The following is a 20,804-nucleotide window of genomic DNA, read 5'->3' on the forward strand; positions in this document are numbered from 1 at the left end:
CTGTTGAAGCAGACTCTATAATTTTTTTTTGAAAGGGAACTTGATTGTTGTTTGAAAAAGAAATATTAAAGGATGTGGGGAGTGAGAAGAATGTGATTAGCCTAGGTTGGATATTAAAGGGAGTATGAGAGTGGGCTTAGACTGGGATATTAAAGGGTATGGGGAAGGACAAAGGGAGTGGGATTAGACTCAGTGGCTAGTGGAGGAAAGCTTCAGCACAGACTTGATGGGTTAAATGCCTGTTTCTATGCTATAACATTCTAGGATTCTATAAATGGCTTTATTCCGAGTAATACTCAAGTTATACCAATTCATAATGAAAGCAACTTAACCATGAAATCCAATCTGTTTGTCTTGGGTATTCCCACCCCACCCCTTTTTAATTGTCTCTTCTTGAACCCCTTGTTCAAATACATGTTGTTTTCAAAATTCAATCTTGGGATGTGGGCATCATTGGCCAGGCCATTTATTGTCCATCTCCAGTTGCCCTTGAGAAAATTGTGGTGGGCCTTCTTGAGTGGTTTGATACAATCGAGTGGCCTTAGAGGGCAGTTAAATTGGTGTGGGACTTGAGTCATTTATAGGCCAGACCGGGTAAGGATGGCAGGTTCCCTAAAGGAGATTAATGAACCAATTAGGTTTATATGATAATCCGACAGCTTCATGTTCAGTTTTACTGGTAACAGGTTTTGTTAAACTGAATTCAAATTCTCAAAATGCCATAGTGAGATTTAACATAAGAACATAAGAAATAGGAGCAGGAGTAGTCCATACGGCCCCTCAAGCCTGCTCCTCCATTCAATCAGACCATGGCTGATCTTCTACCTCACCTCCACTTCCCTGCTCAATCCCCATATCCCTTGACTCCCCTAGAGTCCAAAAATCTATCGATCTCAGCCTTGAATATACTCAATGACTCAGCATCCACAGCCCTCTGGGGTAGAGAATTCCAAAGATTCACAACCCTCTGAGTAAAGAAATGCCTACTCATCTCAGTTTTAGGTGGCCGAACCCTTATCCTGCGACTGTGCCCTCTAGTTCTAGACTCTCCGGCCAAGGGAAACAACCTCTCAACCTCTACCATGTCAAGCCCCCTCAGAATCTTGTTTCAATGAGACCACCTCTCATTCTTCTAAACTCCAGAGAGTATAGGCCCATTCTATTCAACCTCTCCTCATAGGATAACCCTCTCATCGCAGGAATTAATCTCGTGAACCTTCGTTGCACCGCCTCTAAGGCAAGTATATCCTTCCTTAGATAAGGAGACCAAAACTGTACACAGTACTCCAGGTGAGGTCTGTACAATTGTAGTAAGACTTCCTTACTCTTGTACACCAACCCCCTTGCAATAAAGGCCAACATGCCATTTGCCTTTCTAATTGCTTGCTGTACCTGCATGCTAACTTTTTATGTTTCTTGTACCAGGACACCGAAGTCTCTTTGGGCACCAACATTCAATCGTTTCTCACCATTTAAAAAATATTCTGTTTTTCTATTTTTCCTACCAAAGTGAATAACCTCACATTTCCCCACATTATACTCCATCTGCCACCTTCTTGCCCTCTCACTTGACCTGTCCATATCCCTTTGCAGATTCTTTGTGTCCTCCTCACAGCTTACTTTCCCACCTAGTTTTGTGTCATCAGCAAACTTGGATACACTACACTCAGTCTCTTCATCCAAGTTATTAATATAGATTGTAAATAGCTGAGGCCCAAGCAACGATCGTTACGGTATCCCACTAGTTACAGCCTGCCAACCTGAAAATGACCCGTTTATCCCTACTCTCTGTTTCTGTCCTTTAAACATCCTCTATCCATGCTAATATGTTACCCCCAACCCCATAAGCCCTTATCTTGCATAACAATCTTTTATGTGGCACCTTATCGAATGCCTTTTGAAAATCCAAATATATAACATCCACTGGTCCCCCTTTATCTACCCTGCTAGTTCATCCTCAATAAACTCTAATAAATTTGTCAAACATGATTTCCCTTTCATAAAACCATGTTGACTCTGCCTAATCATATTATGATTTTCTAAATGTCCTGTTAGCACTTCCTTAATAATGGATCCCAGCATTTTCCCAACAACTGATGTCAGGCTAATTGGCCTATAGTTCCCTGTTTTCTCCCTCCCTCCTTTCTTGAATAGTGGGGTTACATTTGCTGTCTTCCAATCTGCTGGGACCGTTCTAGAATCTAGGGAATTTTGGAAGATCATAACCAATGCATCCACTATCTCTGCAGCCACCTCTTTTAGAACCCTCGGATGTGGGCCATTCGGTCCAGGGAATTTATTGGCTTTTAGTCCCATTAGTTTCTCAAGTACTTTTTCTCTGCAGCTAATTACTTTAAGTTCCTCACTCTCATTAGCCCCTTGGTTCCCCACTATTTCAGGTATGCTTTTTGTGTCTTCTACTGAGAAGACAGGTGCAAAATATTTTTTTAACCCATCTGCCATTTCTTGATTCCCTATTATAATTTCTCCTGTCTCAGCCTCAAGGAGACCAACATTTACTTAAACTCGTGTTCTCTAGATTACTAGTCCAATATCATAACCACCATATTACTATACCCTTTCTTCATGTGTGAGCCCAGATGATGAATGCTGGTTGGCCATTTCGACCATGGAAGTCGCACAACCCAGCTTTTCTCGCCCAATGTCCACATATGCACTTTCCAGCAGGGTTTGCAGAGTAGTGATCCAGAGCAGAAATAATGGTTCTACTTCACATCCCCGCTCCCTCCCTCTTTCACTAACCCAGGCCATGGAGAGCTATTTTAACTCCCTAACTGCTGAGATCAGATAATTCAGACCAGCAATCAGTACCTTCTGGCAGGATTATTTCAAGAGGGCACCAGAATAACTGTTGCCCCAAAATCATTGATATTTCTTCAATGCCCTGTCCACTGGCCATACCTGCACAAGTAAAATCCATCTGGCATAAGATAACTGACACAATTATAAAAAGCTGCTGAAATAGTTAATACTTATTTGCTGATGTATAAGCTCTCTCTTCTTTTTTCCATTTTTTTCCCCCTTTCCTTTCGCTAGCAGTTTAATTTTTGAGGTTAGGATTAGCTCATCATAAGGGTTGCTATAGAGAGATCTAATCTAACCCAGCTGTACCTGGGAGTGTTTGATAGGACAGTGTAGAGGGTGCTTTACTCTGTATCTAACGTGTGCTGTATTTGACTTGACAGAAGTTAATGAACACTTCTATTTCCCCTTTTTTCACCTTTTTTCTTTTCTCTTTACCCCCCTAGGCCCCTCTTGTCTGTCGTCATGACTCCTTTCATTTCTCCCCTCTTGGGTACACTGCCCCCCCTTGCAAATCCCTACCCCAACCCTTCACTACTCCTCGACCTCCTCCTGCCTCCGTCCCAGGCTTGATTCCCTCTTAGATATGCCTACAGCTTCCCTCTGTGCCTCTCTTGACATTCTCCGAAGGGCCCATCGAGGCACTCCTTACAAGTAGCAACCCCAACTGCCCCATCCTACTCTCTCAACGACTTTCTCGCCCAGCGTGCCCAATGGGGGCTAATCTTCCCAGTCTACTTCCAGGCCCACTCACCCCTCCCGGCGCTGACTCTGTGGACTCTGCCAGCAAATCAGCTATCACCGCCCCTCTCTGCATCTCCCTCCAGAATGCCTGTTCGCTTGTGAACAAGGCCCTTGCCATCCATGAGCTTATTGTGAATGATTGCATTGACATCATGGCCTTGATGTAAACCTGGCTGACAGGTGATGATACCTCCTCCTTAATGAAGCCTCCCTGTCTGGCTATGTCTTCCACCACTTGTCCCGCCCAGACCTTATCATCAAATCTCACTTTGGTCTGTCCCCCTACTCCTCTGTCACCTTCTCTTCCGTTGAGCATCTCACCTTGTTCCACCCTTCTCATCTCTCCTTTAAAATCCTCATTCTCTACCGCCCACCCAAGTACCACGCCAAGTTTCTCACCGAGATATCTTCACTGCTTTCCTCCTTCAGCCTCTGCACCGAACGACTTCTCATCTTCGGTGATTTCAACCTCCATCTCAACTCATCATGCCTTCTCTCCTCTGAGTTCACTGCCCTCCTATCCTCCCTTAATCTCGCCCTCTGCATAAACTCCCCAACCCATATTCACGGCCACTCCCTCAACCTTGCCATCTCACATGATCTCTCTACTCCCATCATGTCAATCACAGATCAGACCTTCTCTGATCACTTCCCTGTATCCCTCTCCACCCACATCCCCCTTGCCCCTCCCAACCCCACTTCCTTCTGTGTCCGCCCCTGGAAAAAACTCTGCCCCAAGTCACTTACAACTGCACTTTCAAATTCCCAACTCACCACGACATTTCTACAGCTACCGATCTGCTCAATCACAGTCTCACCTCCACCTTTGATGCCCTTGTCCCCATTAAATCCATTACTCTCTCACACCCTGGTTGTTCCCCCTGATGCAGCCCTCATCTGCGCTTCTTTAAGTCCAAGGGACGCAGACATGAACGTTTATGGCGGACAACTGGTTTAGCCGTTCATCGCCAAATCTGGCTGGATCACATAAAGCACTATTGGGTCCTGCTCTCCTCTGCCAAAACTGCTCACTATTGCACGATCATCCTAAAATTCAAAGATAATCCCCGGCTTCTCCTCATTACAAACTGTCTTCTTAAACCCCTCTCCCCTGCCCCGTCCACCCTCACCTGCAACGAAAAGTGCGAGGAGCTCATGGACTTCTTTGTCACAAAGATTCAGACCATCTGTTCAGCTGCCTCTGCCGCTTCCTTCTCTTCCCGTAGCCCACCAAGCCAAACTTCCCCTAAGGTTCCATGAACTCGCAACTTTCTCTCGTTTCTCTCCTATCTCCCCTCCTGACCCCTCCGAACTCATCTTGACCAATAGGAACATAGGAACAGGAGTAGGCCATTCAGCCCCTCGTGCCTGCTCCGCCATTTGATAAGATCATGGCTGATCTGTGATCTAACTCCATATACCTGCCTTTGGCCCATATCCCTTAATACCTTTGGTTGCCAAAAAGCTATCGATCTCAGAGTTAAATTTAGCAATTGAGCTAGTATCAATTGCCGTTTGCGGAAGAGAGTTCCAAACTTCTACAACCCTTTGTGTGTAGAAATGTTTTCTAATCTCGCTCCTGAAAGGTCTGGCTCTAATTTTTAGACTGTGCCCCCTACTCCTAGAATCCCCAACCAGCGGAAATAGTTTCTCTCTATCCACCCTATCTGTTCCCCTTAATATCTTATAAACTTCGATCAGATCACCCCTTAACCTTCGAAACTCTAGAGAATACAACCCCAATTTGTGTAATCTCTCCTCATAACTTAACTCTTGAAGTCCGGGTATCATTCTAGTAAACCTACGCTGCACTCCCTCCAAGGCCAATATGTCCTTCCGAAGGTGCAGTGCCCAGAACTGCTCACAGTACTCCAGGTGCTGTCTAACCAGGGTTTTGTATAGCTGCAGCATAACTTCTGCCCCCTTGTACTCTTGTCCTCTAGATATAAAGGCCAGCATTCCATTAGCCTTCTTGATTATTTTCTGCACCTGTTCATGACACTTCAATGATCTATGTACCTGAACTCCTAAGTCCCTTTGGACATCCACTGTTTTTAACTTTTTACCATTTAGAAAGTACCCTTTTTTGATCCAAAGTGGATGACCTCACATTTGTCTACATTGAATTCCATTTGCCACAGTTTTGCCCATTCACCTAATCTATCGATATCGCTTTGTAATTTTATGTTTTCATCTACACTGCTTACAATGCCACCAATCTTTGTGTCATCGGCAAACTTAGATATGAGACTTACTATGCCTTCATCTAAGTCGTTAATAAATATTGTGAATAATTGAGGCCCCAAGACAGATCCCTGCGGGAATCCACTAGTCACATCCTGCCAATGTGAGTACATACCCATTATCCCTACTCTCTGTCGACTTTCGCACAGCCAACTTCCTAACCAAGTCCATACTTTTCCCTCGATTCCATGGGCTTCTATCTTAGCTAACAGTCTCCTGCTCCCTTGACCCTATTTCTACCAAACTGCTGACCACCCAACATCCCTTCCTGGCCCCCAAGTTAGCTGATATTGTTAACAGCTCCTTCTCCTCGGGTACTGTCCCCCTCCCCTTCAGATCTGTTATCATTACCCCCCCACCCCGTCCTCAAAGAAACCCACCTTTGACCCCTCTGTCCTTACAAACTATTGTCCCATCTGCAACCTCCCTTTCCTCTCAAATCTTCAAACGTGTTGTCCCCTCGCAAATCCGTGCCCATCTTTCCCGCGACTCCATGTTTGAATCCCTCCAATTAGGTTTCCGCCCTTTTCACAGTACTGAAATGGCCTTTATCAAAGTTACAAATGATATCCTATATGACTGTGACCATGGTAAACTATCCCTCTTCATCCTTCTCGACCTGTCTGCAACCTTTGACACGGTTGACCACACCATCCTCCCCCAACGTCTCTCCTTCGTCATCCAGCTGGGTGGGACGGCGCTCGGATGATTCCATTCTTATCTATCCAGTCGTAACCGGAGAATCACCTTCCATGGCTTCTCTTCCCGCTTCCGTACCATTACCTCTGGATACCCCCAAGGATCTATCCTTGGCCCCCCTCCTATTTCTCATCTACATGCTGGCTCTCGGCGACATCATCCAAAAACACATTAGATTTCACATATACGCTGACGGCACCCAGCTCTACCTCACCACCACTCTCTCCCGACCCCTCCACTGTCTCTCATTTGTCAAACTGCTTGTCCAACTGGATGAGCAAAAATTTCCTACAGCTAAATATTGGGAAGACCGAAGCCATTGCCTTTGGTCCCCGTCAAAAACTCCGTTCCCTAACCACTAACTCAATCCCTCTCCTTGGCCACTGTCTAAGGCTGAACCAGACCATTCGCAACCTCAGTGCCCTGTTTGACCCTGAAATGAGTTACTGACCACATATCCGCTCTATCACCAAGATCGCCGACTTCCACCTCCATAACATCGCCAGTCTCCGTCCCTGCCTCAGCTCATCTGCTGCTGAAACCCTCATTCATGCCTTCGTTACCAATAGACTCAACTATTCCAATGCGCTCCTGGCTGGCCTCACATCTTCCACCCGCCATAAACTTTAGCTCATCCAAAACTCAGCTGCCTGTATCCTAACTCCCACCAAGTCCCGTTCTCCCATCAACCCTGTGCTCGCTGACCTACATTGGCTCCCGATCCGGGAACACCTCAATTTTAAAAATTCTCATCCTTGTTTTCAGATCTCTCCATGGCCTCGCTCGTCCCTATCTCTGTAACCTCCTCCAGCCCTACAACCCTCCGAAATCTCTGTGCTCCTCCAATTCTTGCCTCATGCGCATCCCCGATTTTAACCGCTGCACCATTTGCAGCTGTGCCATCGGCTGCCTAGGCCCTAAGCTCGGGAATTCCCTCCCGAACCTCTCCGCCTCTCTACCTCTCTCACCTCCTTTAAATCGCTCCTTAAAACCTACCTCTTTGACCAAGCTTTTGGTCACCTGTCTTACTATTTCCTTATGTGGCTCGGTGTCAAATTTTGTTTAATAATGCTCCTGTAAAGCGTCTTGGGATGTTTTACTACATTAAAGATGCTATATAAATGCAAGTTGTTGTTGTCTAGAGGGGGATTTACTCTATCTAATGTGTGCTGTAGTTGGTTAAGATAAAGGTTAATCTTAAGAGTAAACTGAATCCACAAATTAAATATCAAAATTGTTCCCTCATTTTACATATTCCACCACAAGTCATGAGTTGAAGAGAATGTGTGGAGCATTGTTGAAAATGATTGCATGACACCAACTGTAGAGTTTATTTAGGGTCGAGGAGAAGATATGTAAATGTGACAAACTGGAGGAATATTCATGATTTTTTTTGTTAGGTCCATTATGTTTCAGAATTTATTTGCTGTTGGGGCTTGAAGGATTTAAACTTGAGGTCTCCAGTGTATATCAATAAAATACTGAATCAAAATGAAGCTTATACCTCCTGACGGCTGTCTGGATCAGTTACTCATTCAATGTGCAACTGAACCAAACAGACCACAGAGGACTCGCCTTCGATCCTCAGTCTGTGCTGGTTGGCTGACCTCAGCTGGAGTGATTGCAGAGATGCTAAACTGGCTTCAGTGTTCTTGGGTTAGGGAGAGAGGTGTTCACGCTCCTGATCACTATCCTGTGACCCCCCTACTGGAAGTTTGTGTGTGTAGATGTTGCATGAGGATAATGAATCTTTCACGATAGTTAAATAGCCGTTCACAGCCATTGGTCAGGTTTACTCGTGAACAGTAGGCATTTTTGCGAGATACTGGAGTGTGTCTAGTACCTGTAGAACAGACCACAGCAAGCAGAGAAGGTAGAATCTTGGGGGTGGTGGGGGTGTAGGGAGAGAATAGACTTTTAAAAAGGAAAGGACACCGGATAAGATTAGGAGTGGGAACTCTGGTCGACTTGTCTTTTTCTTCTTCTCTAGGCACAGGTATTGAAGCTCATTGTAATAGCCCCCTGTGGTCTGTGGAGGTGCATAGTGTGGTTACAGTTAAGGGAGAATTGGATAGATAGTTGAAGGAGTGGCTGTTTTTTAGTTTTTGAGCCTAGCCAGATGTACTGCAGTCTTTTCCAGTCCTGTACTTTTCTATGTTCTTCTGCTGTTCCCAGCTGAGACTAGCAGAATGAATGCAGTGCAGGGTTGAATTTTCTGATCTATATCGCTCAGTACCATGCCATGCAGTAGATTTAACCTCTAAGAAGAAAGAACTTATATTTATATAGCACCTTCATGACCTCAGGACATCAAAGTGCTTTACAGCCAATGAAGTATTTTTGAAGTGTAGTCACTGTTGTAATGTAAGGAAACTAAGCCACTGGGGGACCCCCTAAGGGAACATCTCTTATTCTAAGGTGAAGATCCACTGCACATGGATAAGCTGCTCATATCTGTTGTATTGTTTTGTATGATGATCATACCGAGTCAACCAAATTTTAATAAAACAAAATTCTCACCCCCCTCGACAACCTGCAGAAGAGCCGCCATTTGAAGAAAAGAGAAGCCCAGAATTGGCCCAGCTTCCTTTTGAAGAAGTGGCTCCTCCACGAGGCCAAATGCATGATTCCACGTGGCAAATTGCAGGTATAAAGGGGAGAAAATTAGAGTGAACTCTGCATTTGACCTGCTGTAACAGAACTTGATGATGTCCAGTTTGCCCGGACATCGGTCAAAGTGCCTTGCTTCTTTCAGTTCTTCAAAGACTCAGTTTCCTCATTTCTCAGCACAAGTCTAACAAACAGCTATCATCTCTTAACCTTTGATGGCTTCCCCTTGGACCTTCTTCCTCTATCGGTATTCTTAGTCTCACCATTTTGTCTTCACTCAAACGTAGCTCCCATATCTCCTTCATTGTTAAAGCTGTCTCTAAGAAGCTCCGTTCCCTCTTTCGTTCTGAAAATTTCTTTTCTCGTCAAGAGCTTTTAACACTCTTTACCCCAAATCTGTCCTAACCTTAATACTGTTGCTATATGTTGGAGTTTCTTCTAGCAACTGTCTTGCACATCTGGACAACTTACAGGAAAAAGCTTGTTGATACCTCTCACTTCTAGCCTCCAAGCCGTCCCCTGCTCCCATTGCAACCTTGCTTGTCTCTGCCTATTTCATGAGTATTGCTGTAGTCATTGCTCCTTTCTGTGCTTTTCTTTCCTCCTCTTGTTCCCGGCTCTTCAGACCCAAGCTTGGCATCTAATCACCACTCTGTGATTTCCCTCATTTTCTCTTTCACATTTGGTGTGTCCATTATAGAGCTTGACCTGTAAACTAGGTTCCTCAGTAATAGCTCCTCACCCCCGTAGGCCTTGTAGTTAAAAGCACTGATTTCAAAATAACTTTTTTTAAACCAATGCTGTTCTGTAGCCCTTGGCAGCAACATTAAAGTGCTGGGTCCTCGATGAAAAGATCAGGATTGGAGCTCAGGCTCCACCAACTTTGAAGACACATATATTATTTTTTGTGAGATCAGAAAAAGGCCGATGAACCCATTTATACTGTCCGCTTCAACTGTTTTCCATGGTAACTTATTCCACAACTTTATTACCCTTTGAATGAAAATGACCCAACTGTTTGCTTCTAATGTCCCTTGAACCATTCGCCATGGTGAACCATTTTGCCCGATTGGCTGTCTTATGTGGGTTATCTAGCATAAAGGGTGGCGGGGACATTGGATAGAGATTTCTGCAGTACTCAAGTGTGCCTTGTATCTGTCCAAGCAGTAGGATCGATTCTGTGCATGGCATCAGCAGGACTGCCATACCTGTACGCACAACTGGTGTGACTGAGTGATAGTGAACCGGGTGAACTATTCCCCCATTTTTCACTCCTCCTTCCCAAAGGTGATGACTTTGGCTGTGGTATGGCTCCACGAACACAAGCATCCCTCCAGCACTTCGCCCAAGTGGCCTTTCTTCATATATGAGCCTAAAATGTGAGTGTCAGGTTATTTGATCAGGGATTGTATTGCAGCAAGCCCAATCTTTCCTCATCCAATACATACATACATATGCACATATATTTTCCAGCAAGGTTGCTGGATGGTGGTCGAGAGCGGAGATACTGACTTTTTAAATTCCCCTCCCAAGCTCGAGGATGCAGAGGGCAATTGTAATGCCCACTGCTGCTGGATTACATCCACTTAGCACAGACCAAGGATTGAACCTGGGACCTCGAGTCTGTACGGCTCAGTACCTCCAAATGACATTCGAAAGGAGGTTCTTGTACAGTCGCATTTTACTTTTTCTTTGTCTTACAAACCTTTATTGTACTTGTGCAGATTCCATGGCTGCTGTTACAGCACCCTTAGTATTTGAAGAAGAACTTTGGGCTAATCAGGAGGAAGTAACGAGCAACAGCGCTACACTTCCACCAGCAGAGCACGAAGCGAGTAGGTAGAATAAAATTACAGCAACTCTGCACGTGTTGCTGACATCTTTTCTGAATCAGTACTTGTTTCGGGGTGAAGAGCTGTAGAGGCTTTCAAGTGGCTCGAGTTTCCAAATAATTGAAGACTAAGTTCTATGGATTACATGGTGATTAGTTGAAGTTTTAAGGATTTGTGGAACTGACTAGTACAGATCATGAAAATCCCTGGTCTGTGAGTTTTCTGATTTCCACTGGGGTAACAGTAGGGGTGCTGCAATTGGTCTCAGTATTTTTTGTGCAAAGGGAAGCTGGGATTCGTGCTCCTAATGCCCAACCAGAGACTCCTAATGGAAAATGCATGATGTGGATGTTGGATGAGGACACGATCGAGCATTGCCGTGATTTCTCTTCAGTGCCTAATAGTCTGCAGGCACTCTTTTTAAATAAATAAATAAACAAACAAATAATCTAATTGCTGTTGATGTTAAACAAGCACCGAGGAATTAGAGTCTAAGGGCCATCAATTTTAAATTGTCAGTATGATTCAATGAAAGTGAGGAAAGAGGTTAGGAGAAATTTCTTTTATGTAGAAGGTAGTTGGAGCATGGAATGCTTTGCCACCGGGGAGGTTGAGTCAGGGACCATTGTATATTTTTAAGGGAAAAGTGGATAAATATTTGAAGCAGGGGAAGATACAGGGCTAAGGGGAGAGAACTGAGTGGATTAGTTTTGGATTGCTCTAAGAGAGCCGGCACAGACACAATAGAGCAAATGGCATCCTGTGCTGTAAACTTTTTTTTAATACAAAATTGTTAGTTACATCACTAACTGGCTTTCCTTTGTATATGTAGTCAGATGTGGACAGAAATGGTTTGAGGAGATTTGTTTTGTAAATCTTCCATCCTGTTTGTAGTTACAGAACCTGCAGGAAATCTTCTGGCTGAAGTAAAGCCATCCCAAAAAGAGGCAGCTGGGACTGAGTTGCCATCGACACCAGCTTCAGAGCACATGGAGGCTGCACAGGAAGTAGCAGGTAGGCAGTGAAATGTAACATACAGCTTTTCTTAGAGCTATCGAGTAGCTTTGTGGGTAAGTGCACTGCCTACTGTGTTGCTGAGTCATACAGATCAGAAGGACCCTGGTTCAATCCTTTGTTTGTGCTGAGTTAACTGTTCCCAGCCAGAACAGCAGTGAGAGAGTTGCAGTTGGTAGCTGCATCCTGGGTTAGGGAGGGGATTATCAACCAAGGTACCTGCTCTGATGGTTATCCAGTGACCCCTGCTAGAAAGTGCGCACAGTATCAGGGCTCAGCTGCAATATTCCCACAGTTGATTTTGCCTACATACACTGCTGCTTAGGCTTACACATGAAGAATGGCCACTAGGGCATGGTATCCGGGGTACAAAGTTACCTTGGAACTGTACACCTGCAACGGGCCCCTGTCTTCAAGAGAAGAGGGGGAAGCATTTGGAAGGAATCAGAGAAATCAAGATACCAGCCAGTTTGCTACTAAGTTGAGATGACACAGTAGTTCCTTAGTTTATGTGGGGGTGCTGTGCAGGGAGTAAAGAATGTTGTCTGTGGAGGGCAGCAGGCCCAGATTGAAACAGTGCATTCAGTTTGTTTTACTGTATATGTTCTTTTTTTTTCTAATACAGTTAGAGAACTTGCTATTATTGTACGGTATGGTAGGCTAGTAACTATGATACTGAATCAGCAACCCAGCGACCATGAGTTCAAATCCCACCATGGCAAATTGTGAGATTAAATTCAATTTAAAATCTAGTAATTTATGGGTTGGCATCAGAAATTTGACGATAAAAGCTGCCAGATTGTTGTGACAACCCAACTTTTTCACTAATGTCGTGATAGGAAGGGGACCTGCCACCCCTACCTGGTCTAGTCTGCATGTGACTCCAGGCACACAATAGGTGGTTGATTCTCGGTGCCCTTCCCATCACCTTCCCAGGGCAATAATTGTGGTCTTGCTAGCATCACCCACATCCTGAGAACAAAATAAAAATAAAAGCTCCTCGTGTCATTAATCAATAAAATAATTTTTAATATCACTTAAGGACTAATCGTGATACACAAACTAGGGGATTGGAGAGGAGCCTAATCCACAAATAGATGGTACTTTTCAAATGGGAAACTTGAACAGTGAGTTTCTGGATGTTACACAAAATAACACATTCTGGAGTCTGTTAGAAGGAAGTAACCAATGCTTCTGAGTAACCAATGCATCTGAGGGTTGAGGCGACGTTGATAAAGTGCTCAATCTTTGATCTTGCAGGTTATATTGTCCTTTCAGCACCCCACTTTTACCTCCCCACTCTATGATAATGCACTGCGATGCTGCGTTTGAATTGATTTAGTGACTCAAACCTTGTATGTTGCAACTTTAGAATCCTTGCTGAAGGCAAGTGTAGCATGAGGCGCGCTGTCACTTTTAAATGAATGATGATTTATGGCCACTGCTGACAAATGCAGGGGGAAGCAGATCTGCTGTCTGCCAGGACCCCATCTAGGAGACAGTATTTTTGAGGGGAGAGGAGAGAAACCATTTTTACTAAGCCCTGGCTTTCTGACTTGTTCCTGCAAATGACAATTCATAGAACTTTTTTTTCTACTATATAAAAGGCTGTTTAGGGAAATGTTTCCCTTTTTGTTTGTGGGGAGGGGGTTTGCGGAATAGGGATGGTGAGGATTCCACTATCAGGAAGACAGGCTAGTTGAAATGATCTGACATTTTGAATGCATTTCAATGTGAAATACAGATGAGAAAGCAAACTGTTGCAGTAGAATTGTAATTTTTCACTGTGGAAGGCCTGTTTCCTTGGCTTCAACAAGTCCTGTCATTGAGCTGAACAATGGGGTGACTTTAATGTAAACCCTCCTTTTGTTTAGCTCAGTCTGAGTTGCATTAACACTTTCTCCTAGTGTTCTTTTAAAAGCAACTTTTAAACAAATGTGCAGCAGAACTTGTAGGTTTGGTGCATCCCAGTTGACACTAAGACTTTATCTTTAATGGTGCCTTGCAGCCACCAAATAGTGAGGGTCGTTTCAAGTAAGAACACAAGAAATAGGAGCAGAAGCAGGAGTAGGCCATAAGGCCCCTCGAGCCTGCTCCGCCATTCAATAAGATCATGGCTGATCTTCGACCTCAACTCTACTTTCCCGCCCAACCTCAATATCCCTTGATTCCCTTAGAGTCCAAAAACTAGCGAGCTCAATATACTCAATGACTGAGCATCCACAGCCCTCTTGGATAGAGAATTCCAAAGGTTCGCAACCCTCTGAGTGAAGAAATTCCTATTCATCTCAGTCCCAAATGCCCCCCAGTTCTAGACGCTCCAGCCAGGGGAAATAGCCTCTCAGCATCTACCCTGCCAGCCCTCTCAGAATTTTAAGTGTTTCAATGAGATCACTTCCCATTCTTCTTAACTCTGGAGAGGGTAGGCCCATTCTACTCAACCTCTCTTCATAGGACAACCCTCTCATCCCAGGAATCAATCTAGTGAAACTTCATTACACTCCCTCTAAGGCAAGTGTATCCTTCCTTAGGTAAGGATCTCAAGAGTGTACATAGTACTCCAGGTGTGGCCTCACCAAAGCACTGTACAATTGCAGCAAGACTTCCTTACTCTTGTACTCCAACATCCTTGCAATAAAGGCCAACATGCCATTTGCCTTCACAGAGCCTATGCAGAATGTGTTCAGTTGGCAAACACACCATGTAGTGCAGTATTGAGCCATGCAGACCGGGAAGATCCCCAGTATGTGCTGAGTTAGCTAACTACAGTTGTTCCCATGTGCCTGCTGCCCTTGTCCTTCTAGGTGGTAGGTGGTGAGTTTGGGAGGTGTTGTCGAAGAAGCCTTGGCGAGTTGCTGCAGTGCATCCTGTGGATGGTACACACTGCAGCCACAGTGTGCCGGTGGATAAGGGCCGAATGACCTACTCTTGCTCCTATTTTCTATGATTCTATAAATCTACTGGAGTTTTTTGAGGAGGTAACTAGTAGAATAGATAAGGGAGAACCAGTGGATGTGGAGTACTTGGATTTTCAGAAGGCTTTTGATAAGGTCCCACACAAGAGGTTAGTGTACAAAATTAAAGCACATGGGATTGGGGGGCATATACGGGCATGGATTGAGAATTGGTTGACAGACAGGAAACAGAGAGTAGGAATAAACGGATCTTTTTCCGGGTGGCAGGTAGTGACTAGTGGGGTACCGCAGGGATCAGTGCTTGGGCCCCAGCTATTCACAATATATATCAATGATTTGGATGAGGGAACTGAATGTAACATTTCCAAGATTGCAGACGACACAAAGCTGGGGTGGAATATGAGTTGTGAGGAGGATGCAAAGAGGCTCCAATGTGATTTAGACAAGTTGGGTGAGTGGGCAAGAACATAGCAGATGCAGTATAACGTGGATAAATGTGAGGTTATCCACTTTGGTTGTAAAAACAGAAAGGCAGATTATTATCTGAATGGTGATAGATTGGGAAAAGGGGAGGTGCAATGAGACCTGGGTGTCCTTGTACACCAATCGCTGAAAGTGAGCATTGAGGTGCAGCAAGCAGTTAGGAAGGCGAATGGTATGTTGGCGTTCATTGCAAGAGGATTTGAGTACAGGAACAGGGATGTCTTACTGCAGTTGTACAGGGCCTTGGTGAGACCATATCTGGAGCATTGTGTGCAGTTTTGGTCTCCTTATCTGAGGAAGGATGTCCTTGCCATGGAGGGAGTGCAATGAAGGTTTACCAGACTGATTCCTGGGATGGCAGGACTGACGTATGAGGAGAGATTGGGTCGACTAGGCCTATATTCACTAGAGTTTAGAAGAATGAGAAGTGATCTCATCGAAAAATATAAAATTCCAACAGGACTAGACAGACTAGATGCAGGGAGGATGTTCCCAATGGATGGGGAATCCATAACCAGGGGTCACAGTCTCAGGATACTGGGTATGCAATTTAGAACCGAGATGAGGAGAAATATCTTCACTCAGAGGGTGGTGAACCAGTGGAATTCTCTACCACAGAAGGCAGTGGAGGCCAAGTCATTAAATACATTCAAGAAGGAGATAGATATATTTCTTAATGCTAAAGGGATCAAGGGATATGGGGAAAAAGCGGGAACAGCGTACTGAGTTAGACAATCAGCCATGATCATTTTGAATGGCGGAGCAGGCCCGAATGGCCTACTCTTGCTCCTATTTTCTATGATTCTATGAATGTTTAGGGTGGTAGATGGGGTGCCAATCAAGTGGGCTGCTTTGTCCTGGATGTTGTCGAGCTTCTTGAGTGTTGTTGGAGCTGCACTCATCCAGGCAAGTGGAGAGTATTCCATCACACTCCTGACTTGTGCCTTGTGGATGGTGGAAAGGCTTTGGGGAGTCAGGAGGTGAGTCACTCGCTGCAGAATACCCAGCCTCTGACCTGCTGTGTCTGTGCTGGCTGGAAAAGAACTATCCATCCTAATCCCACTTTCCAGCTCTTGGTCCGTAGCCTTATAGGTTACAGCACTTCAAGTGCATATCCAAGTACTTTTTAAATTCAGTGAGGATTTCTGCCTCTACCACTTTTTCAGGGAGTGAGTTCCAGACCCCCACCAACCTCTGGGTGAAAAAATTTCTCCTCAACTCCCCTCTAATCCTTCTACTAATTACTTTAAATCTATGCCCCCCTGGTTGTTGACCTCCTTTGTTAAAGGAAATAGATCCTTTCTATCCACTCTATCTTGGCCTCTCATAATATTTTTTTTTATTCGTTCATGGGATGTGGGCGTCGCTGGTGAGGCCGGCATTTATTGGCCATCCCTAATTGCCCTTCAGAAGGTGGTGGTGAGCTGCCTTCTTCAACCACTGCAGTCCATGTGGTGAAGGTTCTCCCACAGAGCTGTTGGGAAGGGAGTTCCAGGATTTTGACCCAGCGACAATGAAGGAACGGCGATATATTTCCAAGTCAGGATGGTGTGTGACTTGGAAGGGAACGTCTAGGTGGTGGAGGTCACGGGTTTGGGAGGTGCTGTCGAAGAAGCCTTGGCGAGTTGCTGCAGTGCATTCTGTGGATGGTACACACTGCAGCCACTGTGCACCAGTGGTGAAGGGAGTGAATGTTTAGGGTGGTGGATGCGGTGCCAATCAAGCAGGCTGCTTTGTCCTGGATGGTGTTGAGCTTCTTGAGTGTTGTTGGAGCTGCACTCATCCAGGCAAGTGGAGAGTATTCCATCACACACCTGACTTGTGCCTTGTAGATGGTGGAAAGGCTTTGGTGAGTCAGGAGGTGAGTCACTCGCTGCAGAATACCCAGCCTCTGACCTGCTCTTGTAGCCACAGTATTTATATGGCTGGTCCAGTTAAGTTTCTGGTCAATGGTGACCCCCAGGTTGTTGATGGTGGAGGATTCGGCGATGGTAATGCTGTTGAATGTCATGGGGAGGTGGTTCGACTCGCTCTTGTTGGAGATGGTCATTGCCTGGCACTTGTCTGGCGCGAATATTACTTGCCACTTATGAGCCCAAGCCTGGATGTTGTCCAGGTCTTGCTGCATGCGGGCTCGGACTGCTTCATTATTTGAGGGGTTGCGAATGGAACTGAACACTGTGCAATCATCAGCGACCATCCCCATTTCTGACCTTATGATGGAGGGAAGGTCATTGATGAAGCAGCTGAAGATGGTTGGGCCTAGGACACTGCCCTGAGGAACTCCTGCAGCAATGCCCTGGGGCTGAGATGATTGGCCTCCAACAACCACTATCATCTTCCTTTGTGCTAGGTATGACTCCAGCCACTGGAGAGTTTCCCCCCCTGATTCCCATTGACTTCAATTTTACTCTGGCTCCTTGGTGCCACACTTGGTCAAATGCTGCCTTGATGTCAAGGGCAGTCACTATCACCTCACCTCAATTAAATCTCCCCTCAGCCTCCTCTGTTCCAAAGAAAACAACCCCAGCCTATCCAATCTTTCCTCATAGCTAAAAATCTCCAGTCCTGGCAACATCCTTGTAAATCTCCTCTGTACCCTCTCTAGTGCGATCACATCATTCCTGTAATGTGGCGACCAGAACTGTACGCAGTAGTCAAGCTTGTGGCCTATCTAGTGTTTTCTACAGTTCTAGCATAACCTCCCCTGTTCTTATATTCTATGCCTCGCCAATAAGGGGAAGTATCCCGTATGCCTTCTTTAACCACCTTATCTACCCGTCTTGCTACCTTCAGGGATCTGTGGACATGCACTCCAAGGTCCCTCTGTTCCTCTACACTTCTCAGTATCCTACCATTTATTGTGTATTCGCTTGTCTTGTTTGCCCTCCCCAAATGCATTACCTCACACTTCTGGATTGAATTCCATTTGGCACTTTTCTGCCACCTGTATCATCTGCAAACTTCTTAATCATGCCCCTACATTTAAGTCTAAATCATCGATCTATACCACAAAAAGCAAGGGACCTAGCATCGAGCCCTGTGGAACCCCACTGGAAACAACCTTCCAGTCACAAAAACACCCGTTGACCATTACCCTTTCCTTTCTGCCACTGAGCCAATTCTGGATCCAATTTGCCACTTTCCCTTGGATCCTATGGGCTTTTACTTTTCTGACCTGTCTGCCATGTGGGACCTTGTCAAAAGCCTTGCTAAAATCCACGTAGACTACATCAAACGCGCTGCCCTCATCGGCCTCCTTGTTACCTCCTCAAAAAATTCAATCAAGTTAATCATACACGACGGGGGAGAAATTGGATACGGGCCGTTTTTGGGCTCAGGTAATGTGATATGCTATTACCCCGCGCCCAATGACCCCTGCGCAGGCAGGACGCATGTTTTGGCCAGTCTGAGGATTCACCTGCAATCAGCGTTCCATTCCGGGCCTTGCACATGGAATCAGTGCAATTCGCACTTTCCACCACCAGGGGGAGCTCAATCTCTTAAAGGGAGGAAGTTTCTTAGAAATCTCTTAAAGGTAGTTTTACCTGTTATTTGCTGAAAATAACAGTCTACTGTCTGCATGGAGTCTGAACGGAGATCAGACATCGCACACGTAAAGCACAGATGCAGGTCCCATCCCTATGTTTACACACTGATGAGTTATGTTAAAACATTAAATAAAGGTGGCGCACTACTAAATCCCACATCCTCCAATCTGCACGCCAGACCTCACCAATCTGTCAGTCTGGGTTGGTACCAGACCTGCAAGAGTGTGTGCACCAAGGTTCTCTGCTAATGCACTAGAGACCTTGGTGCAAGAGGTGGACAGAAGGAGGGACGTCCTGTATCCGCAGTGGGGGTGGGGGGGGTGCAAGAGGCCCTCCAGACATATGTCCAAAAGGCAGTGGGAGGCAGCGGGGGACGAAATCAATGCCAGGCGCGCAGCATCACGAACATGGATGCAATGCAGGAAGAAGTTCAATGCTTTGACATGAGTGGTCAAAGTGAGTGAGGTCAACTGTCTAGTGGCATCTCATACTAACTGCACCACGCACTACACCCCCCTCCCATCACGCACATACCAACAGACTCTTTCCATCAGTACTCAACTCTTTCAACCAGATGTTTCTTTTCACCCTTACACATTACCACTGTTTCAAGCTGCCCACCCACAATTCACAGGCCACACACACTAGCTATTCAACCATGACAGGGACATCACCCAGACACACGTCCTGCTTTCTTGCAGGAGAAGGTGGCGCATATCAGGAGGCAGCAAGTGGCAGTGGCATTTAGCTCCTCAAACCTGCTCCACCATTCAATCAGATCATGGGGGACCTGTGACCTAACTCCATATACCTGCCTTAGCCCCATATTCCTTAATACCCTTGGTTCACAGAAATCTACCAATCTCAGATTTAGAATTCACAATTGAGCTAGCATCAACTGCCGTCTGCAGAAGAGCGTTCCAAACGTCTCCCATCCTTTGTGTGTAGAAGCATTTCCTAACTTCACTCCTGCACGTCCTAGCTCTAAATGTTAGGCTATGTCCCCGCGTCCTAATATTCAAGTCTAGGAGACTTCCAAAAACAGTTACAAATGTCTCAGCAGCCAGAGGCAATAATCCAGCCACTAACCTGTAAATCCTGCATGGTCCCTTTAAATAGCGCTGGTGGGGGGTCCTCCAGGCACTCTAAGACACATTCAGATGGTCGGGGTTAAGACTGTGCGTTGAGTTGAGCGTTAAGTCCCAAAATGGTGTCTATCACTTTAAATCAGCTTTGCACACTGATTGAAGCCATTTTCTCCCAATTTTACATGATTCTAGCATTTGTTATCTGCGCCAGCGCTAACTCCTATTCCAAGATGGCGTCCGGCGCACTTCATGCTGGAAACGTTCGTGCACATCCAAGACGCCATCTTGAATGTCAGAGAGGCCATGTAGCACCGAAACAATGGGCGCTACACGGCCGAATTTAGTGCCCGACCTTCCCTTAACAAATCTATGCTGACTGTCCTTGATTAATCCGTGCCTTTCTAAATGACAATTAATACTGTCCCTCAGAATTTTTTTCCAATAATTTGCCCACCACTGAGGCTAGGCTGACTGGCCTGTAATTACTCGGTCTATCCCTTTCCCCCTTTTTAAACAATGATGCTGCGTTAGCAGTCCTCCGGCTCTACAGCTGTAGCCAGAGAGGATTGGAAAATGATGGTCAGAGCCTCCGCTATTTCCTCCCTTGCTTCTCTTAACAACCTGGCATACCTTTCATCCGGGCCTGGCAATTTATCGACTTTCAAGGATGCTAAACCCCTTAATATTTCCTCTCTCACTATGTTTACCCCATCCAATATTTCACACTCCTCTTTAACTACAATATCTGCATCATCCCCCTCTTTTGTGAAGACAGACGCAAAGTATTCATTAAGAACCAAA

General features: G+C 45.4%; 1 protein-coding gene across 9 annotated transcripts in view; it reads left to right on the top strand.

Annotated features, from left to right (window-relative positions):
• Window positions 1-20,804, top strand: part of LOC137312378 (microtubule-associated protein 4-like) — a 365,287-nt gene that overhangs the window by 220,389 nt on the left and 124,094 nt on the right. For 7 of the 9 annotated variants that reach the window (XM_067978952.1, XM_067978971.1, XM_067978985.1 and 4 more), the window contains exons 6-8: window positions 9,050-9,157; window positions 10,845-10,955; window positions 11,847-11,966. In XM_067978952.1, the coding sequence (XP_067835053.1) occupies window positions 9,050-9,157; window positions 10,845-10,955; window positions 11,847-11,966 (339 nt within the window). The remainder of the gene's footprint in view (window positions 1-9,049; window positions 9,158-10,844; window positions 10,956-11,846; window positions 11,967-20,804) is intronic. The other 2 variants (XM_067978970.1, XM_067978992.1) reach the window with 2 other exon arrangements.

This window comes from Heptranchias perlo, chromosome 3, assembly GCF_035084215.1.
Source record: "Heptranchias perlo isolate sHepPer1 chromosome 3, sHepPer1.hap1, whole genome shotgun sequence".
Lineage (NCBI taxonomy): Eukaryota > Metazoa > Chordata > Chondrichthyes > Hexanchiformes > Hexanchidae > Heptranchias > Heptranchias perlo.